We start from the raw sequence: 14,106 nt of genomic DNA on the forward strand, positions 1-14,106 counted from the left end.
CTGAGGGAACCAATAAGAACACTGAACGTTCTGGAAGCCAGCTGATGACTCAGCCGTCAGATGTGTAAGTCAGGTGATACCTAAGATGACATCACTGACCAGGTTCAGCATCTCCAGGTGTGACGTCCTGACCAACAAGGTCTCATATCTCATGTCGTCCCCTCGAGAGAGAAACAAGGCGTTCATATTGAAATCTAAAGTAACAAAGCTGCAGAACGTTCAGTGGTCAATGCATTTTTACTAAAGTGGGTTCTGTGTAGAGAACCTTCACGCTTCTTATGAAGAGACCACAATCGGATGTGTTTGAACTGTGGATCTCTGATGTGGATCAGTACCATCAGCCTGACATCAGCCGGTTTGTGAATAACCATGTTTATGTGTCAGAAGTGGTGGCAGTAGTGGACTCGCCAGTCGTCTTCCTGGTTTACAGAGGCGTTCCCTCTCTCCAGTGGCATCCTGATGCCCACAGTGGTCACATGGTTTCTGCAGGCCACATCAGCCCTGAACTAGACCTGATCACTGATGATCTGCTCTGGGGTTAGAGAGACTCCCTGGATTCACAAGGAGCTGCATCATCACTAACAGCCTGAATCCTGGGCCCCCCTCTGACCTCAGCAGCAGGGAGTTCTCAGGACCCTCTGTGATGGATCAGCATGTAACTGTGACCTCCAGGGTCATATTTGTATCATAGCATCACGTGAGAGGGTCGAAGCGTGGCTTTGGAGAGGGAGCAGAGCTGTTTCCTGTGTATCACTGGTAGAGGTCAGGGGAGTGGGGGGTAACTCCACTGCTGGGCTTCATGCCAGGCCCACAGGTCTCTCCACACCATTGGATCCATGTTCATTAACAGGGACAGCAGAGCACCTTGGCACAGGCGGGCGGTTCAGCCATCCAGGGCCAACGCAGCAGGAGGCTCCAGCTCCCTGCTGGCGTCCTCGTGCTCCTGGCGGTTTGTTTGGCTCAACCAGACCTGAAGTTCATGATGTTGATGTGATCACGTGATTATCTTGTACTGTCACTTCCTACAACTGTTCTGTGACGTGTGCTGCTCACCTCTTGGCCAGGTCACCCTTGTGAAAGAGATCCCGATCTCACTAGGTTCTTGTCTGGTTAAATAAAGGTTACATAAAAATAAAAAATCAGCTTTCAGGTTCATTTTATATTATTATATTAATTATTATATCTTATTAATCTTGTTTTCGTGCCGGCTGTGGGTGAAGTCAGGTGACTTGATGCTGCTGTGATTCCCTCTTGATCATAAGCACTACATTCATGCAGCAACACACACGTGCAAACGATCCCAGCTGCGCTGATGATGGTGACTGTGCCGTGTGCGCCACCTCAGGCAGGCGCTGGACTCCTGCTGCGCCCTGTGCTCCGAGGTTGTGACATGCAGGAAACTCTTAGAGCGAGGTGATGTAGAACCATTTACAGATCAGTGATGACCCCTCAGAGCGCCCACGTCACTCAGCGTCTGATGGCCGGCCCACCCTGAGGCATCACCACACAGCCATACACACCTGATGACACTCTTGGTTCCTCACGTGTTTCTCTCCTGCGTCTCCACAGCGCTGCCATTGGACCCAGTAAGCAGGAGGAGGAGGACTATGAAGACGTGCCCATAAATAAGACCTGGGTTTTATCACCGAAGGTCTATGAGAGCGATGTGACTCTGATCCTCAATAAACTGCTGCAGGGTTACGACAACAAGCTGCGACCCGACATCGGAGGCAAGTCAAGCTCATCCTCAGCAGCTCTGCTAGCTGATGACAGCGCCAATAACAGAGTTCAATGAAGCTCCAGAACAGCCTGCAGACAAACTGCTGCTGCTGATCTGAGGGATCCCATGACAGCTCCAGGCAGACACAAACACACAAACACACACTAACAGGTTTGCAAAGGCGTGGATGCGGGGCTAACAGAGTTTGGGTCACAGTAAGTGTAATTAGAAGCAGACTATAAATCTACAATTTGCTGATTAAAGGGGACAATACTTTGTTACTGTTTAAAGGTTGAAAGCAGCTGGTCAGAACACATTCGTTTCTGTCTCCAGACTTTCTGGACATCTGACTGACAGGGTGCTGATCAGAGGGTGAGGGCGGCTGTATGTGTTGATCCTAAATGTGTCAGTAATGGAGTCTTGTGTTGTTCCAGTGAGGCCAACAGTGATCGAGACAGCAGTGTATGTCAACAGCATTGGACCAGTGGACCCCATCAACATGGTGAGTCGTCCTGGCTGAGATGAGACAGGCAAGGCGGCGGGTGGGGGTGAGAGACATCATCAGTGTAGCAGTGGAGATCATGGTGATTTTATGTTGCGGGGAGGCAAGATTGCTGAAGAGGAAAGACCCAAGTGTTGAGCCCTGAGGGACACCTTAAGATGGGGGGACCCATTGATGCTGATGAGAATACTGAAGATTCAGAGAGGGACATGAGATGATGCTGCTCTCCTTCTTGCAGCTGCAGGGCAGGTCAGGCAGACGGTATTTCATGTCTCATTTAGATGACTCTTGGCGCTGGTTCTGACTCTGTTCCAGGAGTACACCATTGACATCTTCTTTGCCCAGACGTGGTATGACAGCAGGCTGAAGTTCAACAGCTCCATGAAGCTGCTCATGCTCAACAGTAACATGGTAGGCAAAATCTGGATTCCCGACACGTTCTTCAGGAATTCCAGGAAATCCGATGCCCATTGGATCACCACTCCGAACCGGCTCTTGAGGCTGTGGAGCAACGGCAGAGTGATGTACACTCTGAGGTAGGACCGTAACACTTCAGCCATTTTAATGTCAAACTATCAGCTCCACAGAAATGATTGTTGTTTGTGCAGCTTTAGCGTGTGCATCTGTACTCTGTCATGTAGTTCTCCTGGAGGCCACAGCATGATCTAGCAGACATTTGTTGGTCTAATTGTTGGAGAAAACATAAAGCACCTTTACTGTGTTCAGTCACACTTGGGAGGGAAACAAACGATGCTGAGACTTGCTTTCTTTCTGTCACAATTCTGTTTCTGTCAGGTTGACTATTAATGCGGAGTGTTACCTTAAGCTGCATAACTTTCCAATGGATGAGCACTCGTGTCCGCTGGAGTTTTCAAGCTGTAGGTGGTCAAAGGTTTTCCCCTCCCATTTTTGAACCCGCCATCTCGACTTCAACTTGGACAGGGGCGTCTTTGTGGGCTAGCGTAGCCGCTAAGCCTCTTCCTTCTCCTTGCCAAAAGGCCCATCTGCTTTAGGCTGCCCTCTCAAAGCCTGTACCAATCAATCATCTGCTCCACCAATGGAGGGAGGAGGTCACCTAGTCCCATTTGCTCTGACAGACTTAATGAATTATGCACCCTCTCCTAGTCTGATTCATGCTGTCTGTGTCATCTTTCATGTGTTTCCTACATCGTGCTTCAGACCCTCATGTCTTGTCCATGACAGTGGAAAAAAGATCATTCCATGGAGTTGAGGACAAATGTCAGGACCATTGCAGTCACACAATTTTTCAGCAAATGAGCATAAAATAGCAGTAAATGTTTCCCTTATCAGAGATCTAATCTAAAACACCACAGTAAAAGAACATAGAATTGTATTTTTGTACGAAGAAGTCTCATCTCTGCAAATACAGCAGTGGTGGATGCTGCAAAACAAGATCTGATCAGAAGTCAAACAACTGCTGCTCTGGTCATCACAATGGTCAGAGGAACTCCTTGAGTGTCAGTTTTGACTCATATGACATCTTCCTATCATGAGAAAGGAGAGTTGAAGGTTGGCGACTGTTCCAGTGTCACATTCGCTCCAGAAAGACAAGATGTGGTTAATCACACAAGACCAGACTGCACCGTGAGAACAGCCTCCAATACACAGCCTGGAGGTTGTCACTGTAAACTCTAAGGTCCATAACACTGAAGAAATCATTTAAACCTAAGCTGAACTAAATGTTGACATCAGTCATTCTGCTCCTGAAGCCAAGACTCACTCATGGGTGTCAGTTCCACCTGCACCGTCCAAAACTGACACCTAAAGGGTTCCTGGGGCGTCAGGTCACTCCGGAGGGAGGAGCCTTCTCATTTGAGTCAGATACAAAACAGCTTTACTGACAGTACACAGCAGCTACAGCCGTCTTCCTCTGCAGATGTAGACACGGCGCCCGTTTGAAGAAATTTCGTGAGACTGAAGTGGTCATTTCCATCTTGAATGCCGTCCTTTGCTGTGCCATGCTGTAATGTTCCCCTGAGACTGACACGTTCGACACTGTAGACACCAGTCAGCCTGACGGTGTGCGTGTGCGTGTATGTCTGCGTGCGTGTGTGCGTGTGCGTGTGTGTGGTGGTCTAGATGGTTATCCTAAGAATGAGATCATGTACCGCTGGCAGAGACGAGCTGTGGAGGTGGCCGACCAGCGCTACTGGAGACTCTACCAGTTTGCTTTTGTAGGTTTAAGGAATTCGTCGGATGTGGCGCACACACAGTCAGGTGCGAAGATCCTCTTACAATTACTTCAACTGATACTTCACCCCAAAAGTGTATTTTTCCTTCCCAATACTCACTACCAGGAGTACTCAGCTCACTGAGATGTATTTCCCTCCTCCATCACTTCTTAGTGACTCCAGAGTTTAGGAAGAACCAGCCACGTATATTTAGCTTGAAGCTAACAGAGGCTGATGCTAACAACATTTCCAGCTCAGCACCATCATGAATGATTGCAGACCCGCAAGGGTTCAAGTTTGTCAGTTTTAACCTCCAACTGAAGTGTTAGTGGACCCCTGATCCTCCATCTGGATCAAGGAGACCTGGATCACACCAGACCACCTGGAGAGTTGGTGACCAGACGTTTTTGGACAGTTTAGCTGCTGTTAGCATCAGTCTCTGTTAGCTTCAAGCTAAATTTACGTGGCTGGATCTTCCTCTTCAAGACATCTATTAGTGAAAACTCGAGAGACAAAATACATTTTTTTAAGTATCACTTAGAAAAACTCACTGGACATGAATAGCTAACAGTGTTGCTTTGTTTCCCCCTGAATTGATCACCTGTATGCCATCATTATCTCTACCTCTTTTTTACATTTTCAGGCGAATATGTAATAATGACTATCTTTTTTGACCTGAGTCGGAGGATGGGCTACTTCACCATCCAGACCTACATTCCCTGCAGCATGATTGTGGTCTTGTCCTGGGTCTCCTTCTGGATCAACAAGGATGCTGTCCCTGCCCGCACATCACTAGGTTCTCGGGGTTCTTGTTTCTTTGGTAGTTCAGCTACATCAGAGACAACCAGACCAGATGCTTAGGAGACTTTTAACCTCAGTCAGGTCACATGGTCATGTGACAGCCATACAGGGCCTTAGAGTCACATGTTCACTTTCAAATCACAATGCTGTCTTTCAATATTTTTGAAACTAGATATAAACAATTGTAAATTCAGTTAAAAACTGTTGTAGGCTTCCCTCAGGAGGCAGTTGGAGGTTCATGCTTACTTGAAGGAATCAGAATATTTGCCTAAGCAGTCCTGAAGAGTAGCTTGTAGGAACTGGACTGCCCCTTCTCCTACGGAGTCAGTCAAAATGGAATGATTGAAAAGAGTTAAGAAAACAGTGCTGATGTACATTCTGCCTCTGAGCCAGGTATCACCACAGTACTCACCATGACGACCCTGAGCACCATCTCCAGGAAGTCCCTGCCGAAGGTGTCGTACGTCACAGCCATGGACTTGTTTGTCTCTGTCTGCTTCATCTTCACGTTCGCTGCCCTGATGGAGTACGGCACGCTGCACTACTTCACCAGCAACAGACAGACCAAGAAGGCTAAAGCCAACAACAACACGCAGGTATAGAACACCAGCCAAGTTTCCTCTCAATCCACTCGACCTCCATTCAAATCCATCTTCGTTATCTGCTCCCCAGCACAAAGCCTCCAGCCTGGTCAACATCCGTCCGGGGACTTCGCTGCTCCAGATGAACAACATTGTTCCCTACCACGAGGAGGACGACTACACCTACGAGTGTTTGGATGGAAAAGACTGCGCCAGCTTCTTCTGCTGCTTCGATGACTGCCGCTCAGGCGCCTGGCGTGAAAACAGGATGCACGTACGAGTTTCCAAGATCGATTCTTACTCACGAATATTCTTCCCCACAGCTTTTGGCCTCTTCAATCTGGTTTACTGGATAGGTTACCTGTATCTATAAAAGTAGGACCTCAATGAAGGACAACTGGAGTTTTGCATTTACAAGCAGACAGAGCTGCTCTCATTGGAGGAATTGATGAAAATTTACAGATATGTTCTCAAACAATATTGAGATTAAACCCTAAATAGAAATTGTAAACGGCAGGGCCTGGTTTCCCATGCTGACAGTCAGGCTTGTTCCAGCAGCTCTCCATGGGTCTTTCAGAGGACGTGCCAGCACCACGGCCTCATCAAAAACATCTAAAACATCGAATGAATGAGCCAGGAAGGTTATTGCAGATATTCATGGTTGCCAGGGGAACACATCCTAATGTTTTTGACGTCAACTATATTTCCCAATTGTACACAACAGAATATTGGCTTCTATTATTATTCTACTCAATGAATTTTTCCTGGTTATTGAAGCTAGTAAAATAACCTCTGCCTCTATAACAGCAGCCCATCCAGGTTTCTGTGAAATATCCCCTGGACTCAACACTACTACTACTACTGCTACTACTGCTACTACTACTACTGCTACTACTACTACTCCTACTACTACTACTAATACTACTTGTTGACCTCAGCCCTCTTTTATTAGCATGTTAAGTATATTTGTTCTGACATTCACTTTTACCAGTTAAAGGAACACGCCTCCTCTCTGGGAAATCCTCCTCTAGTCCATCATGTTCACACCCAGACCAGCACGTAGGACCCCCCCCCCCCCCCCCCCCGCGTTCATCGTGTGAGGAGTGGTCATTTATCCAGAGACACCAGAGAGGAGAGGAGAGTTGGTTTGCTCTAAACATCATGGACAATAGGAGGGTTCCCGATGATCCCTGAAACCAACATCGTCACAGCTGATTTAATCTTTCCTGGGTTTGATGAAGGGTAGGAACTCTCACTGATTCCAGCACAGCTCTCAGGCTACTGCAGGAATGTTTGTACTCATGAAACCTGGAACCATCAAACCTTGAAAAAACTTCCAAATGTTTGTTTACTCTTGCCATCGTGCTTTTGATTGATTTGGAGACAAAGGGTAGACAGGAGGTTTATTTCCTGATAGCTCTTATAATTCAGCTCAGCTCGGACTCAAAAAGCAGCCAAAGGTCAGGTGATGATGAGGTGGCTCCTGCTGGAAACCCTGCTAGTGCTGCATGGCAGAGACGTCCACATGAGACACCAACAGAGAAGCTCAACAGCACAGAGGAACAATGAACCGTGGTTGAGGTTTCAAGCAGCTTCAGCATCAGCATGTGATCAACATGTGACCTGAAGAGCATGACGCCTGCATGCTATCACCGCTTCAGTCAGCTGCACCATGGCTACGACCACATGCGCGCGCACACACATAAATAATCCCACTGCACTGAGTGGCAGCTGGAACTGCTGTAGAATTCCACTTTTACGAGCTATTCAGTCACAGACGGTGATGCGTCTGCAGAGTCAGTGAATGTCACCAGATGTGCTTAGAGGATGACGTCTTCATGACCTGATGGCCAAAAAGCTGACCATTACATTCTTTATTCTTTTGAGACTTTCATGTCAGCTGCCCTAACCTGACCTGGAATCTTGAACCTCTATTTGTGTACTCATCGTACCTCTGGACACGAGGCATTGTTGGACCAGATGTATAAACCCACCTGGATCCAACCCTGCAGACGAATGACTGTGACAGATTAAAGTTCTATTTCATCCATCAGAGCAACAGCTAGCTACTGGTCACCTGACAAAGCTGATTCACCCGTTCACATCTCCAAAAATGTCAGAGAAAATGAAATAAATGTTTCTGACACAATATTAAACTATACAGAACTTTTGCACGATTTCTCCCTCATAATCCAAAATTTAGATGTGGAAATTTAAATGAAAGGACATCAAACCACTGACATGGACATCTGCCCCAAATACATTCAGAGAGAAAATATCAAGAAGCTCCGGAACCTTTCATTTAAATGCTGTGAATGAACAGAAAAACTATTTAGTTTGATCAACTCTGTCAACAAGTGTCTTAAATATCATGGCAACTTATTAGCCAACCTCTCAGTAAAGGTCGAGTGGCACACTGTCATATTCAGCCATGCAAGTGGGATGCGGCACAAGCCTCATTGATCTATGCAAACATGAAGATGGTTGCTTTCCCTCCTGCTGTGATCAAGACTTCAGTTACCTTGATGAGAGGGTGTGCAGTTACTTTCATCATGTGATGGAGATGTTTGCAGCTGTCACACGCCTGGCCTGTGACACGCCTGGCCTGTGACACGCCTGGCCTGTGACACGCCTGGCCTGTGACACGCCTGGCCTGTGACACGCCTGGCCTGTGACACGCCTGGCTTCAGTGACTGTTAATGTGACACACCAAACCAAATCAGACTTTTATGTAAAACTGTAATTTGAAGGTGAAGACGCTGTGAAAAACCAACAATCCAGAAAAAGGCAACATAGAGCAGCAGAAAAGGTGTCCATTCGCCGTTTGCCTGGAAGAGAATTAGTTGACCTCAGACACATTTCTGAGCTGATCAAAGACGGATTTAGTGACATACTGATGTGCTATTCAAAGTTCGAGTCTCAGTGTCTAAGTGGATAGAAGGGAATCGTTTGTTTAACTTTATTGAATTGTGGGAAGTTATTTGTCATCTAGAAGTTGATTTTTTCGCGCCGTTGAGTGAGTTTATGGCTGCTGTCAGTGGGTCGGCTGTCATCAGCAGATCTGCGGATTCACCTGTGGCAGCACTAAGAAACTGAAACCATCTCCTTCTTTTGCAACTCCAAACCCTTTTTATTCTCTGTGAAAGTCAATGGCAGCAAACAGGAAGTGCAGACCAGGGTGCTGGGTGTGTACTTTCCTGCTCGGACAGACGGGGTGAGACGAGGCTGTTCTGATGACGTTTCTGCTGCCAGTCAAATAGGAATGCAAGACATTTTGGGACATTTGCATTTATCAGCCTTCAATTTTTTTTTATAAGTACAGTTTGCATACAAATACCATTTAAAAGTAAAACTGAGTGTAACCGAGAAGACGAGATGAAAGGGTTGAGTTGAGGGTGGACCTGACTGATCATTGCATCACGTCTAAAGTCTTTCATGGGGGGCTGGAAAAACTCAGCTTTTTAAGCAGAATCTTGAGAACTTTCCTCTGAACGCTTCTGGATGTAGCAAAATCAAATTCCCATTGAAAGATCAAATATTCCTTCAGCAGCTTTTCTCCAAGGTTATTTGATCCTGATATGCATCATGATGCTTTTACATATAGAAAATTGCATTTTATTGACGTACTAGTGCATATTTTTGTCAAATAAATGCATAGACACCTAAATAACAAACTCACTATGCTTCATGATTAAAACACTTTGCACATCAATGTTTTTTCTGCGCTCTTTTGCTCAGTTATTGCTGACTAGGCTTCTTGCAGAATATCTTTGAATTTGCACGTTTGACTGCGGTGTACGTTAGCGTGAACATGACGGCTACTGGCTAGTGAAGTAGTTCCCCTCGGCCCTCTGATCGTCTGCTCTGTCTTGGCTTTGAGAAAACATTGTTGTCATGAAAGTAAAAACGTATGTTTATGTCGCTTTTTAATCTCTGTCAAATGTAACATTGAAGTGTTCGCCCATCGCTGTGTAACACCGGCTCATTTCTACTTGTGAGTTTACGTCCAGAATCAGATGTTGTTATTTTCTGACCAGGAATCTCAGCGATGCTGTGTTTTCTCATTCAACTGGAGCCATAAACTCATGTGTGACCTCCCTCTCTGTAAACGTTGCTCATGTTGTATCGTGGCTGATGACTCAGAACACTGTAGAAAATAAAGCAGTGCCCGGAAGCCCAGACTGGAGGCTGATTTACCCTCAGATATTCAGACGTTCATTTGGAGGCTTTGATTTAGTCGACGGCTCCACGAGACCTGAAAAACCCTACATTGCAACCAGAAGGAGGAAATCAGCCATCCGCCTGAAGCAGGAGGGTGCGCCTCCACCCTGGTGTCCTCCACCCTGCTGTCCTCCACCCTGCTGTCCCCCACCCTGGTGTCCCTCCACCCTGGTGTCCCTCCACCCTCCTGTCCTCCACCCTGGTGTCCTCCACCCTGCTGTCCCCCACCCGGGTGTCCCTCCACCCTGGTGTCCTCCACCCTGGTGTCCCCCACCCTGGTGTCCTCCACCCTGCTGTCCTCCACCCTGCTGTCCCCCACCCTGGTGTCCCTCCACCCTGGTGTCCCTCCACCCTCCTGTCCTCCACCCTGGTGTCCTCCACCCTGGTGTCCCTCCACCCTGGTGTCCCTCCACCCTCCTGTCCTCCACCCTGCTGTCCCCCACCCTGGTGTCCCTCCACCCTGGTGTCCCTCCACCCTCCTGTCCTCCACCCTGCTGTCCTCCACCCTGGTGTCCCTCCACCCTGGTGTCCCTCCACCCTCCTGTCCTCCACCCTCCTGTCCTCCACCCTGGTGTCCCTCCACCCTGCTGTCCCCCACCCTGGGTGTGCATCGATGGAGCTCCCTCACCCCCAGGCCTGTGCTCAGTTCTCTCAATGTTCCACTCTTTGTTCCGTTTCTCTGACTCAGACTTTGCTTTTGCTCAGTCAAGCACAACTGTAGTGAAGTGCTGCTGTGTGGCGTCTGCAGTATTTGGTGTTAGTCACACGCAGGGAGGAAGGCAGTTCTGCAGAGGTGATGTTTCACTGTCGTGCGCCTCAAACTGGTCTGGTCAGCAGTTCCCAAAGCCTCCTGTTACGCAACATTCTGATTACAGCAGACAGAACAAACACGCACCTGAGCGGGATTTGATCTCTCTGCTCCCGCGAGTAGACAACTGTTGAACTGCTGTGTCAGGTTCAGTCTGACTCATGATCATTTTCACATGATATTTATCACTTAGGTTGTTCACATAACTTTCATGCGTGTGCACCCCTGTGCAGCAATGAGCCGTACGTATCACATGACACAGAGCCCGAACTACTCGCTGCCAGGGAGCACTGATGCAGACATCCTGGAGTCTCCATGTTGCCATCTGGGAAACCGCCCACCGTGACCAATCAGCAACTTTTGAGGGAATGACTGATAAGGGCCCACTGTTCTGAGCGCAGCAGTGTCAGGACTTTGTTGGAGGGTGACTTCAAACATCTTCCAGCGCAAGTTTCCCTCTGCAAAGATGGCGGTGCAACCTGTGAGGCTGCCCTCTCTCGCTCTGCTCAGCTGCAGAGCTCATCCAGGCCCATCAGCCAGATTTCAACCTGGTGAAAGTGACTCACTCCACAGGTAAAGATAGATTTCAAATAAGCTCCACCCTCCTCAGAGACTCAGTTCAGCTGCTTGTCATCATGATGTTCTTTCAATCATGACCCAGATTTCATGACCTGAGGTGACAGCAGGAGGGAAGATTCGCTGCCAGACCAAGAGCTCAACTATTTTTGCAACAACAGCAAACACAAACGCTCTGGCTGCTCTGGTTCTCCGGCTCACCTCAGCTCCACGGTCCTCTCACTGCAGCACAGAACCCCTGACATCGGAGCTCCTTCGCTTGGGGTCAGGACTCATATTCACAACCAGCATTGTCTCTTTGCAGAATTTATGGGAGAATTATTTCTTTGGACTTCCTTTGGAAGGTTTTGTTGTAGTTAAGAAGGCAGACATCTCCAAACATGAATCGTCTTCATGTCTCTTAATGCAAAGAGAGAATGAAGACGTGTCAATTCAATAAGGAGAGAATCCGATTTGATGTTTTGGATTTTTGCAACAGATTTTAAAGGCCAGGTTCTCTGTCCTCTGCTCTCGCTCCTCTTCGGTCTCCCTGAAGTAAATCTCTCTGATATCTGACTGGTGCATTACACATGGAGATGGAAGGAGCCCAGTGACCCGTAACTGAAGGTACCGACCACACATGGCTCTCAGCCACGTTAGTCACACACTCACAGCAACAGCAGCGCTGCATGGGGGAGTATCAGAGCTGGCAGCAGGTTCCTGCTCTTTCGTAAATAAAAGAAAAGCAGAAGGATGAAAAAAATGGTGAATGTGGATTTGAATCAGCAGACCTGATTATTGTCTCACTGCCTGATCTCACGGTGGAGAGAGCAACGCGTCAACATGGCTGCAGCTTCCACCTGCTGGAGGGACGAAGAGGAAGAAATATTCCTGATCTACTGAAGTGAAGTGATTCATGTCGTCTCAGTCCCAAGCTAGAACCACTAAAAGTATCAGTAGTAATACAGTATTAATACTGGTACCAGTGCAAATACAAGCCTACTAATGCTACATAAAAAGAATTCTAATATCTTACAGGATATTAGAAACACAGGAAAAAGCTCAGAATAACTTGAGTGCAACGCTACAAGCGCCTGACCTGAGACGGTTGCAGTTGCCAGGACGTGGATGTCCCTTCCTGCTGGGACGCCGCTGCCAGCGATGTCTCCTCCACAGAACAGCTGCAGGTGATGTGGAACAGATGTGATGATGGTGTCCAGGGTTCCTATTTCCCTCTGAGATTGTGTTCTATTTCTCGAACACCTGCAGGAGTGTTCCAGCAGGAGGTCAACTCAGGAGAGTTCTGGGCGGAGAAACCAACGATGCATAACAGAAAAGATCTACAAACATCTGCCTCAGTAGAGAAAAGCTTCACCAGTCGCTGCCATCCTGCCAAGGTTCTCTTTTACCCAGAACATCCACTCCAGAACCACTTATGTAGAGCTTCTCATGCCACAGGCTTCTCCATCCTCCCATGTTCTGCCCTTCATTTCTGACCCAGCACCGTTTGGATTGAAGAGAATAATCATCTACATGCGTTCATTAGAACAGCAAAGTGCTCGCCTCATAGAACCACAGACAAACAAATGCATTTAAAGTGGCACTTGTTTTGTTCATGTTCTCTACAGCTCACCTGGCATGTTGCTTCAAAATAAGAGATTTCATAGAATTGAGATGAAGAGGGAACACTGATGGCGGCCCGGTGGAGCAGTGGTCTTCCCTGTGGCCCCCACCAAGAAGGTTGTGGGTGGAGCCCCGGCTGCAGCACGGGGTCTTTCTGGGTGAGTCTCCATGTTCTCCCTGTTCCTGCTGGGTTCTCTCTGGTACTCCAGCTTCCTCCACAGTCCAAAGACATCAAGAGGGACCAGGTTAATCCAGACTCTAAATTGACCGTAGGCGTGGCTGGGAGAGCCAATGGTTGTCTGTCTCTATGTGTTGGTCCTGCCATGGACTGGTGACCTGTCCAGGGGGAAGGCTGCTGGGATAGGCTCCACCCCCACCACCCTCAACAGGAGGAGAGGGAGAAGATGGAGGGATGGATGATGGATGGACAGAGGGATGGATGGACAGATGGAGCTTCAGTCACCTTTGACCCTCAGTCAGTCTCCGGCTGGAAACTCCCTCTGCAACATTAGAAACCGGTGGAGGATCTGATCCATGGAATTGTTATAAAATCACAAAATTGTATATTTCATTGAAGAGAGGAACAACAAAAGTTGATCGTGAAAACAAACGCAAAGTAACAAAGAAGAGCACGTATCAGTTTATGAGTGAAGTATCACTGCAGCACAGAGCAGCAGAACCTTGAGAACAGGTCAAGTCATCACTTGGAGGCCTTGCTGCTCGGACCTGTTCCCCCTCTGCCACGATGAACCGGCCCCACAAGCTTTGGTGATTTCTGGGTTTCTAGACCAGAACTTTGTCATGTAATGGTTTGTCTTTGACCTTTGACCTCAGTTCACAACTGTTGTGCTGCCTGAGACTCAAGTCCGCTGTTATTGAAATAATAAAACAAGTTTGCCTACTGAGCTCTATGAAAATAACACAGAGACTCAAACTAGTAATACTACAACTACTACTACTACTGCTACTACTACTAAAAATAATGACGATGCGGAAAAATGGAAGAGGAGGGATCTCCTTCAGGGAAAATGGAGCAAGATCACAAAAATAAATCCACTTCAGGTTGTCATGACCCCGGCCTCGTTCCTGTTTTATTTTGGAGT

At 47.6% G+C, this 14,106-nt stretch overlaps 1 protein-coding gene across 1 annotated transcript in view; it reads left to right on the forward strand.

Annotated features, from left to right (window-relative positions):
- Window positions 1-10,239, forward strand: part of gabrg1 (gamma-aminobutyric acid type A receptor subunit gamma1) — an 11,486-nt gene extending 1,247 nt beyond the window's left edge. The window contains exons 2-9 of the mRNA XM_086182040.1: window positions 1,570-1,730; window positions 2,155-2,222; window positions 2,538-2,758; window positions 3,018-3,100; window positions 4,323-4,460; window positions 5,058-5,210; window positions 5,609-5,811; window positions 5,888-10,239. Coding sequence (XP_086038166.1) covers window positions 1,570-1,730; window positions 2,155-2,222; window positions 2,538-2,758; window positions 3,018-3,100; window positions 4,323-4,460; window positions 5,058-5,210; window positions 5,609-5,811; window positions 5,888-6,169 — 1,309 coding nt within the window. The 3' untranslated portion in view covers window positions 6,170-10,239. The remainder of the gene's footprint in view (window positions 1-1,569; window positions 1,731-2,154; window positions 2,223-2,537; window positions 2,759-3,017; window positions 3,101-4,322; window positions 4,461-5,057; window positions 5,211-5,608; window positions 5,812-5,887) is intronic.
- Window positions 10,240-14,106: the final 3,867 nt, after the last annotated feature.

Source organism: Aulostomus chinensis, chromosome 17 (genome assembly GCF_037954235.1).
Source record: "Aulostomus chinensis isolate RoL2024-O1b breed Wild chromosome 17, RoL_Achi_v1.0, whole genome shotgun sequence".
NCBI lineage: Eukaryota > Metazoa > Chordata > Actinopteri > Syngnathiformes > Aulostomidae > Aulostomus > Aulostomus chinensis.